The sequence below is a fragment of the Oncorhynchus gorbuscha genome, linkage group LG01 (genome assembly GCF_021184085.1).
Source record: "Oncorhynchus gorbuscha isolate QuinsamMale2020 ecotype Even-year linkage group LG01, OgorEven_v1.0, whole genome shotgun sequence".
Lineage (NCBI taxonomy): Eukaryota > Metazoa > Chordata > Actinopteri > Salmoniformes > Salmonidae > Oncorhynchus > Oncorhynchus gorbuscha.
In genome coordinates, this window is record NC_060173.1 from 25,855,823 (window position 1) to 25,869,230 (window position 13,408).

At 41.8% G+C, this 13,408-nt stretch overlaps 1 protein-coding gene across 4 annotated transcripts in view; it reads right to left on the reverse strand.

Annotated features, from left to right (window-relative positions):
- The window catches only part of LOC124035451 (casein kinase I-like), a 65,407-nt gene that overhangs the window by 23,908 nt on the left and 28,091 nt on the right, over positions 1-13,408 (reverse strand). For all 4 annotated transcript variants that reach the window (XM_046348925.1, XM_046348912.1, XM_046348919.1 and 1 more), the window contains exon 5: positions 33-184. In XM_046348925.1, coding sequence (XP_046204881.1) covers positions 33-184 — 152 coding nt within the window. The remainder of the gene's footprint in view (positions 1-32; positions 185-13,408) is intronic.

The window sequence follows — 13,408 nt, forward strand, 5'->3', positions numbered from 1 at the left end:
AGATTCGTCATTTGGATGCCAACTAAACTTACCAGCTGAATAGCCATCATCAAAACGGTCTTAAGAGAGAAGGTCCTGTCACAGAGGTCAAAGAGGTCTTCTAGACTGGGACCCAGCAACTCCAAAACCATGGCATTGTATTTCCCACATGGCCCAAAGTAGAAGACCTGAGGAAGACCCTCCGCTGAGAGAGAAAGATAGAGGGAATTTGATTGAGAAAGTCCATTTAAACTGAATCCACTTATCAGTTGATAATCATAATTTGGAGTTCAGATTATGCAGGGTGTTCCATATATTTTTTGTATATGCGTGAGGGCGTTGCAGTATACTTAACATGCCCATTTGATGCTCCACCTGTAATTATAGTGAACAAAAATATAATACGCAACATGAAACAATTTCATAGTAACAGCTCATATGAGGAAATCAGTCAAATAAATTAATTAGGACCTAATCAATGGATTTCACATGACTGGGAATACAGATATGCATTCGTTGGTCAAATAACTAAAAAAATACAAATAAAAGTCCTCACAACAGACCTCAGGATCTCGTCATGGAATTTTTGTACATTTAAATTGGCATAGATAAAATGCAATTGTGTTCGTTGCTGGTAGTTTATGCCTGCCCATACCATAACCCCACTGCCACCATGGGGCACTGTTTACAACGTTGATATCAGCAAACCACTCGCCCACACGATGCCATACACATGGTCTGCGGGTGTGAGGCCAGTTAGATGTACTGCCAAATTCTCTAAAACATTGGAGACGGGTTATGGTAGAGAATATAACATTACATTCTCTGGCAGCAGCTCTGGTGGACATTCCTGCAGTCAGCATGCCAATTGTACACTCCCTCAAAATGAGACATCTGTGGCACTGTGTTGTGTGACAAAACTGCACATTTTAGAGTAGCCTTTTATTGTCCCCAGCACAAAGTGCACCTGTGTAATGATGCTGTTTAATCAGCTTCTTGATATGCCACACGTCTTGGCAAAGGAGAAATGCTCACGTCTAGGGATGTAAACAAATTTCTACAAAACATTTGAGAGGAAAACACTTTTTGTGCGTATGAAAAATCTTTGGTATGTTTTATTTTGACTCATGAAACATGGGACCAACACTTTACATGTTGCATTTATATATATTTTTTTAATGTAGTTTGTCCTAGTCACATGCAGGACTTCTGCAAATTATAACTACTGCTCGTCTCAGCACTTCACAGGTGGCAACTAAAGAAGGCCCAAGCTGTTAGGTTGGGCTTTGTCATGTCGCAGAGTGTTGTACTGAATTGTATGTTTCAGCCATTGGAGGCCATCTGCTATATCCATCTCAGGAGGAACAGAGGGGGATGCTAAAACCTCCAATTTCCATAGCCAGTAGCGCAAAACAATTCTACAGTAGAGGAGAATTTCTGCTAAAATCTATTAAGAACGGAGAAGCTTGCGGCAAGCTGATAAATGCATGGGGTGGAGGGATACAATTTGGGAATTCTAGAGTGGATAAATCTGTTGGGATTACAACCTAACACTATCACTGGTGTGAGGTTTCTTGAACGAGCTGAGCCCAGCAACAAAATGAGCGATTTGCCCTCTCAAAAAAGGCTCTGGACGAGTACGGTGGGTGAGCTTGTGCGTTTATCAGTAGTACAGGAGCGAGGGTGGATTTCAGATATATCCTCTTGACCTAGCACATTTTAGTCACTAATTGTGGTGTCTAAGCTAAAAGCTCCTTATGAAAACTTAAATGTTACTTAAGAGTGTTTCAGGAGGACATCACAAATGCTTCAACCACCAGGAAAATGAATGATTCCTCATGCGGTTGTGAATTCTGATACACTTCAAGGTGACGTCACCCATTTGGAAAAAAACATGGCAGCTCTGTTGACACTGGGCTTAGGTTGACCCAGCAAACTAAATGACTGCCATTGTTAACCTATTTTGCATTCTGGTCACAAAAAAGATTGGACGTTTTTTGGGACAAGAGAGGCTAGCTAACTACATAGCATAAGCGCCCCAAAAAGATACCATAGCCTCCTGAGAAACGAAATCCCCAAAATGTTTGGGGTGAAGAAAACAAACATTAAGTGTACAATTTTTAAAATATATATTAGTACCAGTCAAAAGTTGACACTCACGCAAGGGTTATTTTTACTATGTTATACATTGTAGAATAATAGTGCAGACATCAAAACGATTAAATAACACATGGAATCACATAGCAACCAAAGAAAAAGTGTTAGATTAAAATATATTTTTGATTTTTGATTCTTCAAAAAGTAGCCACCCTTTGCACTCTTGGTATTCTCTCAACCAGCTTCATGAGGTAGTCACCTGGAATGCATTTCAATTAACATGTGTTCCTTGTTAATTCGTGGGATGTCCTTAATGCGCTTGAGACAATCAGTTGCTGTGAAAAAGGAGTAACACACAGAAGAGGGTCTTTAACCAAATAGGGCTAAGTCCATGTTATGGCAAGAGCAGCTCAAATAAGCAAAGAGAAACGACAGTCCATCATTAATTTAAGACATGGTCAGCCAATCCAGAAAATTCCAAGAACAGTTGCAAAAACCATCAAGCGCTATGATGAAACTGGCTCTTTGGTCTGTTGAGTAGGTGAACAGATCTCTGCATGTGTGGTTCCCACCGTGAAGCATGGAGGTGGTGTGATGATGTGAGGGTGCTTTGCTGGTGACACTGTCAGTGATTCATTTCGAATTCAAGGCACACTTAACCACCATGGCTACCACAGCATTCAGGAGCGAGACGCCATCCCATCTGGTTTGCGCTTAGTGTGACGATTTGTCTTTCAACAGGACAATGACCCAACACCTCCAGGCTGTATAAGGGATAATTGACCAAGAAAGAGTGATGGAATGCTGCATCAGATGACCTGGCCTCCACAATCACCCGACCTCAACCCAGTTGAGATGGTTTGGGATGACTTGGACCGCAGAGTGAAGGAAAAGCAGCCAACAAGTGCTCAGCATATGTGGGAACTCCTTCAAGACTGTTGGAAAAGCATTCCAGGTGAAGATGGTTGAGAGAATGCCAAGTGTGTGCAAAGCTGTCAAGACAAGGGTGGCTACTTTGAAGAATCTAAAATATTTATTTGTTTAACACTTAATTGTTTACAACATGATTGCATGTGTGTTATTTCAGAGTTTTGATGACTGCACTATTATTCTACAATGTAGAAAATAGTAAAAACAAAGAAAATGGTTGAATGAGTAGGCGTGTCAACTTGACAGGTACAGTATTATAGGCTAACCGATTATGATTTTTCAACCCTGATACCGATTGGAGGACCAAAAAAAGCTGATGCAGATTAAAATATAAAATGTTTTTTTTTTTTTAATCGGTCCATTTTTAATTATTTGTAATAATGACAATTACAACAATACTGAATGAACACGTATTTTAACTTAATATAAAACATCAATAAAAATCTATTTATCCTCAAATAAATAATTAAACATGTTCAATTTGGTTTAAATAATGCAAAAACAAAGTGTTGGAGACGGAAAAGTGCAATATGTGCCATGTAAAAAAGCTAACGTTTGAAGTTCCTTGCTCAGAACATGAGAACATATGAAAGTTGGTGGTTCCTTTTAACATGAGACTTCAATATTCCATGGTAAGAGGTTTTAGGTTGTAGTTAATATAGTATTTGTAGGACTCTCTTTTCCATTTGTATTTCATATACCTTTGACTATTGGATGTTCTTATAGGCACTTTAGTATTACCAGTGTAAATGTATAGCTTCTGTCCCTCTCCTCGCCCCTACCTGTGCTCGAATTGATTTGCATCTTAATGAGGGAAATAAGTATTTGACCCCTCTGCAAAACCCTTGTTGGCAATCAGAGGTCAGATGTTTCTTGTAGTTGGCCACCAGGTTTGCACACATCTCAGAAGGGATTTTATCCCACTCCTCTCTGCATATCTTCTCCAAGTCATTAAGGTTAAGGCTGACGTTTGGCAACTTGAACCTTCAGCTCCCTCCAAAGATTTTCTATGGGATTAAGGTCTGGAGACTGGTTAGGCCATTCCAGGACCTTAATATGCTTCTTCTAGAGCCACTCCATTGCCTTGGCCGTGTGTTTTGGGTCATTGTCAAGTTGGAATACCCATCCACAGTTCTATAAATAGTGGGTAAAATTACAAACGTGCGCAGAGCAAGTTGTATCCATAGTTTCCATGTTTTAAAAGCGTTTGAAAATGAGGTGGATTAGGGCTGCACAATTTATCAAATTCACAGATTTGCATGCAATATGGATATTTCCCGCAATAATTATTTGTAAAAGTCATTCAGCCGTGTAGAACATACATTTTATAGATCCCTCCATTTTCCCCCTCTTGCAGCTGCTTCCCACACACACACCAAGCCCGGCACCCGTCAATCAAGTAGCACAGTTCCTCCTCCTTGCTGTTAGGTCAAATGCAGTCAAGAGACTGTTCCAAACAAGAACAATGCAGCTTTCCAGTTTTTTAAAATCAGATCCTAAAGAAATGATGCGTTAGATTTTTTGCCAATATCTAGTAGCCAGAGTGTGTGATGATGACATGGTAATGTTTTACAGTTGTAAAGTATTTGTTGGAAACAGTTGCTTGGGAATGACTGAGATAGTCTTCTCTCATTCACACAAGCGTTTTGATCTACAGTGAACAAAAATATAAACCGCAACATTAATGTAAAATCTTTAATTGTTGGAGTTCCTTAAAGGAAATAAATGCATTGAAAAATTCATTAGGCACTAATCTATGGATTTCACATCTAAGAAAACAGATCTGCATCTGTTGGTCACAGTCAATAGCTGGTGTGACCACCATTTGCCACAAGCAGCGTGACAAGTCCTTTGCATGGAGTTGATTGTGGCCTGTGGAATGTTGTCCCACTCCTCTTCAATGGCTGTGAGAAGTTGCTGGATATTGATGGGAACTGGAACAATCTGTCGTACACATCTATCCAGAGCATCCCAAACACGCTCAATGGGTGACATGTCTAGTGAGTATGTAGGTCATGGAAGAACTGGGACATTTTCAGCAGGAATTGTGTTAAGATCCTTGCGACATGGGGCCTTGCATTATCATGCTGAAATACGAGGTGATGGCGGCGGATGAATGGGATGACAATGGGCCTCAGGATCTCGTCACCATCTCTGTGCATTCAAATTGCAACTGATAAAATGCAATTATGTTCTTTGGCCGTTGCTTATGCCTGCCCATATTATAACACCACCACGACCATGGGGCACTCTTCACAACGTTGACATCAGCAAATCGCTTGCCCATGCAACTTCATAAAAAGCTGTCTGCCATCTACCAATTGAAAATGGGATTCATCCAAGCAGAGCCCACTTCTCCAGTGTGCCAGTGGCCATCGAAAGTCTGCATTTACCCAGTGAAGTCGGTTACAACATCGAACTGCAATCAGGTAAAGACCCTGTTGAGGACGACGAACACGCATATGAGCTTCCCTGAGACTGTTTCTGACAGCATGTGCAGAAATTCTTTGGTTGTGCAAACCGACAGTTTCAACAGCTGTCTGAAGCCGGATGTGGAGATGCTCACTAACAGGGCTGTAAGAAATATGCCTCATGTACGCATAAAATATCTAGGATCTTTATTTCAGCTCATGAAACCAACAATTTATATAGTGTTTATTTTTTGTTCAGTGTATATTGCGTGTCAAGTCAGTAAAGAAATTGGAATTCGTTTTTTTTGCCCATATCGTGCAGCTCTACATTATATCCTATGCCGTACCTATAATTTCTTTTTTTTTTTAAACACTAGGGCAGGGAATTGCCAGGGACCTTCCAATACAATATTAACACGATACTTAGGTGCCGATACAGATTTGTCAAATCGCAATACATATTGTATGTATTGTGATTCGATACTGATTTTATTGCGATTCGATGTAAACAATTGCTCACCATATGTCTGCTGCATAGGGACAAGAGTCATTAAAAGAAAAATGCTGAAAACAAATTGGCGCACCATTTAAAAAGATTGAGAACAAGCTATGAAGGATAAATACTAGCATTTTGGTGAAGGTACAGCAAACTAGAGGCAAAACGATAACGCAACATTTTAAAAGATCTGATATATCGTGAAAAACAATAACCCAAGTAGGGATGCACGATATAGCGGTGAACATAACGGAATCTCACAATATTAGGTAAAAATGCCAACATTGGTATCGGCCGATGTCTAGTTTAATGCCGATGTGCAAAACCGACGTCAAAGCTGACAAATAAACCTATATAATGTACCTACATGACGTAATGACGCCACGTAAAATGTTGCGCTATAAGTGCAACACAGCCTTCTTAAACCCACAATGTCTGCCATTTGGCTCGAGTCGTCAACAAGACAAGCAGTCATTTGAAAGAGTAAGAATTTCAGCGAGACAACTCAAAGGCAAAGTCCATTTATAGCCAAGATAATGGAATTCATTGCCAACCGTTCTCTGTCATGGGTGATGTTGGCTTTTGCCGACTGGTCGAGTACAGGTACACACTACCAACTGCACTATTTTTCAGATGTTGCTCTACCAGAGTTACACAGTAATAGCGTCACTGCTATTAGCTTCACGACATTCACACTATGGAACGCTGTTTGGGTCTTTGCGTGTCAAAAAAAGATAGGACTGTCAAAACTTTACAACAAAAGTCTACAAACACCGGCCACAAACTGCTTTATTACCAACGCGGTATTGTAAACACACTTGTTCGACCGCAACTTCTGGGGTAGTTAGCTTTAGCTTGGTACCCAACTAGCACCAATACAACCAGCCTGAAAACAACCACTAGAAACTGCGGTCATTTTCATTACTCTTAGCAATGATTTAGATATCCTTGTAAGTATTGTTGTTCGCTAATTGAAATAGAACTTCAGATCATTTTAATAAATAGCTAGCCAGCTACTTAATCCTGTTTCCCAAAGCTAACGTTATAAGCAGCCAGTTTGCTTAATCTTGCTAGTGAGGTTGTGTTGTGAAGCTAGCCATAATACGGATTAGGCACAAGTGGAATTTACGGTTTTCCTTAAAAATAAAAGTACGTGATGCAAATGAATACAAATAGTAGAATTATAACAAACTTTTATTTTGAAGGCTAACAGCAAAGTCCACTATTGTGGCTAATCCTTATTGTGGCTAGCTTTACATGATGGTCCGACCACCATTAATCAAATAAGAAGTCTTAAAATTAGGGTTATTTTAGATGACACCTAGCTATATAGTTAGCTAGCTACAGCTACTAAAACAGTTTGCATCCATGAGCTAGCTAGCTTTTTTTAACGACCAGCATAGTAGGTGCGCAAGACAACTTCACCAGCATCATAGCATACGTATCGATGAATCGTTGTGACAAAAACGAAATACGTGTGAGTGTAATCAATGTGTAAAAACTACGTAGAAGATGTATGAACGTGTTCAATGATTTCATGAACTGCAGTCATATGCAGGTCCTGATTGGTGAACAAGCTTATTTGACACCCAAAGACCTAAACGGCTTTCCATAGAAATCCTGGTTGAGAATGAAACTACTGATCAACGAAACAGCACAGCAAATAAATGAAAGAAATGTTTTTTTTATTATGTTTTACTGGTAATGGGGACATACATAAATGCCCCAAAAAATAACGTTTTAGTCAGTGTGGTATGTGTAACTTTCATTTAACTAGGCAAGTCAGTTAATCTTAAGGATCGGCGTCCCCAGCAACCTTTTTTTATTTTATTTTTTTACAAAGACTGCCTACTCCGGCCATACCTGGACAGCACTGGGCCAATTGTACGCCGCCCTATGGGACTCCCAATCACGGCCGGAAGTGATACAGCCTGGACTTGAACCAGGGATTGTAGTGACTCCACTAACACTGAGATGCAGTGCCTTAGACCGCTTCGTCCATGTTTGTGTTAACGATTTAACAGTACTAGAACGCTTAAAAGGCCGCTAAAATTAAATACTTTTGGGGGCAAGGAAAATATTGGATATCAGTATCAGCCAAAAATGTCATATCGGTGCATCACTAATCACAATATATAACTAACCATTTCCCACCCCCCCATTACAGCGACATAAGTTTGTTTACCACAGTGAGCATTTGATTCTATAATTTCTCCTCTACCTTTCCTGGGTGACAAAGCACCAGGATGTTGCCTCTGGTTCTAAGAAGTTGAATATATGAAACATAATATAATAAACATATATGATTATAATAAATATATATATATGATTAAAAGACCTAAGAGTTGTCTGCTTCGAGTTGTACTTTTGCCATAATTAAAATCAAATCAAATTTTATTGGTCATATATACATGGTTAGCAGATGTTAATGTGAGTAGCGAAATGCTTGTGCTTCTAGTTCCAACCGTGAGGTAATATCTAACAATTTCACAACAACTACCTTATACACACACAAGTGTAAAGGAATGAATATGAATATATAAATATATGGATGAGCGATGGCCGGCATTGGCATGATGCAGTAGATGGTATAGAGTACAGTATATGCATATGAGAAGAGTAATGTAGTATATCTAAACATTTTATAAAGTGGCATTGTTTAAAGTGACAACAAATTTATTATTAAAGTGGCTAGAGATTTGAGTCAGTATGTTGACAGCAGCCACTCAATGTTAGTGATGGCTGTTTAACAGTCTGATGGCCTTGAGATTAGAGGTCGACCGATTAATCGGAATGGCCGATTAATTAGGGCCGATTTCAAGTTCATAACAATCCGTATTTTAGGACACCGATTTTAAAAAATGTAACTAGGCATGTCAGTTAAGAACACATTATGTTCAATGACAGCCTAGGAACGGTGGGTTAACTGCCTCGTTCAGGGGCAGAATGACATTTTTAGTTTTTGCAACCTTCCGTTTACTAGTCCAACGCACTAACCACATGCCTTACATTGCACTCCACGAGGAGACTGCGTGGCAGGCTGACTACCTGTTACGCGAGTGCAGCAAAAAGCCAAGGGAAGTTGCTAGCTAGCATTAAACTTATCATATGAAAAAACAATCTTAACATAATCACTAGTTAACTACACATGGTTGATGATATTACTAGTTTATCTAGCGTGTCCTGCGTTGAATATAATCGATGTGGTGCCTGTTAATTTCTCATCGAATCACAGCCTACTTCGCCAAACGGGTGATTTAACAAGCGCATTTTGAAAAAAAGCACTGTCGTTGCACTAATGTGTACCTAACCATAAACATCAATGCTTTTCTTTAAAATCAACACACAAGTATATATCTTTAAACGTGCATATTTAGTTAAAATTGCCTGCTAACATTAATCTGTTATAACTAGGGAAATTGTGTCACTTCTCTTGCGTTCCGTGCAAGCAGTCAGGGTATTTGCAGCAGTTTGGGCCACCTGGCTCGTTGCGAACTGTGTGAAGTCCATTTATTCCTAACAAAGACCGTAATTAATTTGCCAGAATTGTACATTATTATGACATAACATTGAAGGTTGTACAATGTAACAGCAATATTTAAACTTAGGGATGCTACCCGTTATAAGATATGGAACCGTTACGTATTTCACTGAAAGAATCAAATGTTTTGTTTTCGAAATGATAGTTTCCGGATTAAGTCTAAGATTTGATAGAGCAGTCCGACTGAGCGATGGTCGGCAGCAGCAGGCTCATAAGCATTCATTCAAACAGCACTTTACTGCGTTTGCCAGCAGCTCTTCGCTGTGCTTCATGCATTGAGCGGTTTATTACATTTAACATTTACATTTAAGTCATTTAGCAGACGCTCTTATCCAGAGCGACTTACAAATTGGTGCATTCACCTTATGACATCCAGTGGAACAGCCACTTTACAATAGTGCATCTAAATATTTTAAGGGGGGGGGGGTGAGAAGGATTACTTTATCCTATCCTAAGTATTCCTTAAAGAGGTGGGGTTTCAGGTGTCTCCGGAAGGTGGTGATTGACTCCGCTGTCCTGGCGTCGTGAGGGAGTTTGTTCCACAATTGGGGAGCCAGAGCAGCGAACAGTTTTGACTGGGCTGAGCGGGAACTGTACTTCCTCAGTGGTAGGGAGGCGAGCAGGCCAGAGGTGGATGAACGCAGTGCCCTTATTTGGGTGTAGGGCCTGATCAGAGCCTGGAGGTACTGAGGTGCCGTTCCCCTCACAGCTCCGTAGGCAAGCACCATGGTCTTGTAGCGGATGCAAGCTTCAACTGGAAGCCAGTGGAGAGAGCGGAGGAGCGGGGTGACGTGAGAGAACTTGGGAAGGTTGAACACTAGACGGGCTGCGGCGTTCTGGATGAGTTGTAGGGGTTTAATGGCACAGGTAGGGAGCCCAGCCAACAGAGAGTTGCAGTAATCCAGACGGGAGATGACAAGTGCCTGGATTAGGACCTGCGCCGCTTCCTGTGTGAGGCAGGGTCGTACTCTGCGGATGTTGTAGAGCATGAACCTACAGGAACGGGCCACCGCCTTGATGTTAGTTGAGAACGACAGGGAGTTGTCCAGGATCACGCCAAGGTTCTTAGCGCTCTGGGAGGACACAATGGAGTTGTCAACCGTGATGGCGAGATCATGGAACGGGCAGTCCTTCCCCGGGAGGAAGAGCAGCTCCGTCTTGCCGAAGTTCAGCTTGAGGTGGTGATCCGTCATCCACACTGATATGTCTGCCAGACATGCAGAGATGCGATTCACCACCTGGTCATCAGAAGGGGGAAAGGAGAAGATTAATTGTGTGTCGTCTGCATAGCAATGATAGGAGAGACCATGTGAGGTTATGACAGAGCCAAGTGACTTGGTGTATAGCGAGAATAGGAGAGGGCCTAGAACAGAGCCCTGGGGGACACCAGTGGTGAGAGCGCGTGGTGAGGAGACAGATTCTCGCCACGCCACCTGGTAGGAGCGACCGCGCCGGAGATGCCCAACTCGGAGAGGGTGGAGAGGAGGATCTGATGGTTCACAGTATCGAAGGCAGCCGATAGGTCTAGAAGGATGAGAGCAGAGGAGAGAGAGTTAGCTTAAGCGGTGCGGAGCGCCTCCGTGATACAGAGAAGAGCAGTCTCAGTTGAATGACTAGTCTTGAAACCTGACTGATTTGGATCAAGAAGGTCATTCTGAGAGAGATAGCGGGAGAGCTGACCAAGGACGGCACGTTCAAGAGTTTTGGAGAGAAAAGAAAGGGATACTGGTCTGTAGTTGTTAACATCGGAGGGATCGAGTGTAGGTTTTTTCAGAAGGGGTGCAACTCTCGCTCTCTTGAAGACGGAAGGGACGTAGCCAGCGGTCAGGGATAAGTTGATGAGCGAGGTGAGGTAAGGGAGAAGGTCTCCGGAAATGGTCTGGAGAAGAGAGGAGGGGATAGGGTCGAGCGGACTTCAAGCCCATCAACTCCCGAGATTAGGATGGTGTAACCGATGTGAAATGGCAAGCTAGCTAGCGGGGTGCGCGCTAATAGCATTTCAATCGGTGACGTCACTTGCTCTGAGACCTTGAAGTAGGTGTTCCCCTTGCTCTCCAAGGGCCGCGGCTTTTGTGGAGCGATGGATAACGATGCTTCGAGGGTGGCTGTTGTCGATGTGTTCCTGGTTCGAGCCTAGGTAGAGGCGAGGAGAGGGACGGAAGTTACACTGGCAATACGAATGTGCCTATAAGAACATCCAATAGTCAAAGGTATATGAAATACAAATGGTATAGAGAAAAAGAGTCCTATAAATACTACATTACCTACAACTGATTACCTGGGAATATTGAAGACTCATGTTAAAAGGAACCATCAACTTTCATATGTTCTGAGCAAGGAACTTAAACGTTAGCTTTTTTTACATGGCACATATTACTTTCTTCTCCAACACTTTGTTTTTGCATTATTTAAACCAAAATTAACATGTTTCATTATTTATTTGAGGCTAAATTGATTTTTATTTTTGTTTTATATTAAGTAAAAAATTAGTGTTCATTCAGTAGTTGTCATTTTCATTACAAAAAAACAAAAACAAAATCGGTATCGGCTTTTTTTGGTACTACAGTAATTGGTATCAGCGTTAAAATCATAATCGGTCGACCTCTACTTGAGAGAAGCTGTTTTTCAGACTCTCGGTCCCTGCTTTGATGCACCTGTACTGACCTCGCCTTCTGGATGATAGCGGGGTGAACAGGCAGTGGCTCGGGTGATTGTTGTCCTTGATTATCTTTTTGGCCTTCCTGTGACATCGGGTGGTGTAGGTGTCCTGGAAGGCAGGTAGTTTGCCCCCGTTGATGCGTTGTGCAGACCTCATTACCCTCTGGAGAGCCTTACGGTTGTGGGCAGAGCGGTTGCCATGCCAGGCGGTGATACAGCCCGACAGGATGCTCTTGATTGTGCATCTGTAAAAGTTTGAGTGTGATTTTGGAGACAAGCCAAATTTCTTCAGCCTCCTGAGAATGAAGAGGCGCTATTGCGCCTTCTTCGCGACACTGTCTGTGTGGGTGGACCATTCCAGTTTGTCCTTGATGTGTACGCAGAGGAACTTAAAAACTTTCCACCTTCTCCACCACTGTCCCATCAATGTGGTTTTGGGGGTGCTCCCTATCCTGCTGTTTCCTGAAGTCCACGATCATCTCCTTTGTTTTGTTGACATTGCAATACTGGTATCGTCACAGCCCTATAAAACACTCCGTGGGACTTTTAGGTCACAAGCTTTCTACCAATATCTCAAACATGTATTATTCACTCCAAAATTGCTTTCAAAAGCAAAGGCTTTACTGTGATTTAGGCTTTGATGGGGAAAATCTGTGATTTATAATGCCGCACAGCAGAGAGGAAAACACTGCCGTGAAAACTTCCACTGGAGCTGTGAGGATCTCTCGGGCGAAGCTACTGATCAAAGCCGGGAGATGAGTCACAAGTGACATGTTATGCAACTTTCACTTCAGATGCAGTGGGATACGGCGGGGAAATCAATGGAGTATGTGGCAAAAAAATTAAATAAAAATCACATTGTGTGGCAGAATGGGTTGCAGACTAGCTTTTACAGCAACACAATACCCTCACAGGCAAAACCTTTACCATTGAGTAAAGAAAGTAGAGGCAGTGTTATCTGTATGTAGGCACTGTGTTTGAAGTGTATGCTATTGTAGGCAGTAGTAGGGACTATTAAAAAACCCAGTGCGAACCAGGGCTGGCAATTGCCAATAGCCAGCTAGCCCCCGAATAGCTGCACTGTAGAAACTATTACACTCAACGGAACGACTTGATTAGTGTAGTGTCAACAACGCAGCCACTGCCAGCTAGACTACTTCAGCAGTACTGTATCATTTTAATCATTTTAGTCAATAAGATTCTTGCTACGTAAGCTTAACTTTCTGAACATTCGAGACGTGTAGTCCACTTGTCATTCCAATCTCCTTTGCATTAGCGTAGCCTCTTCTGTAGCCT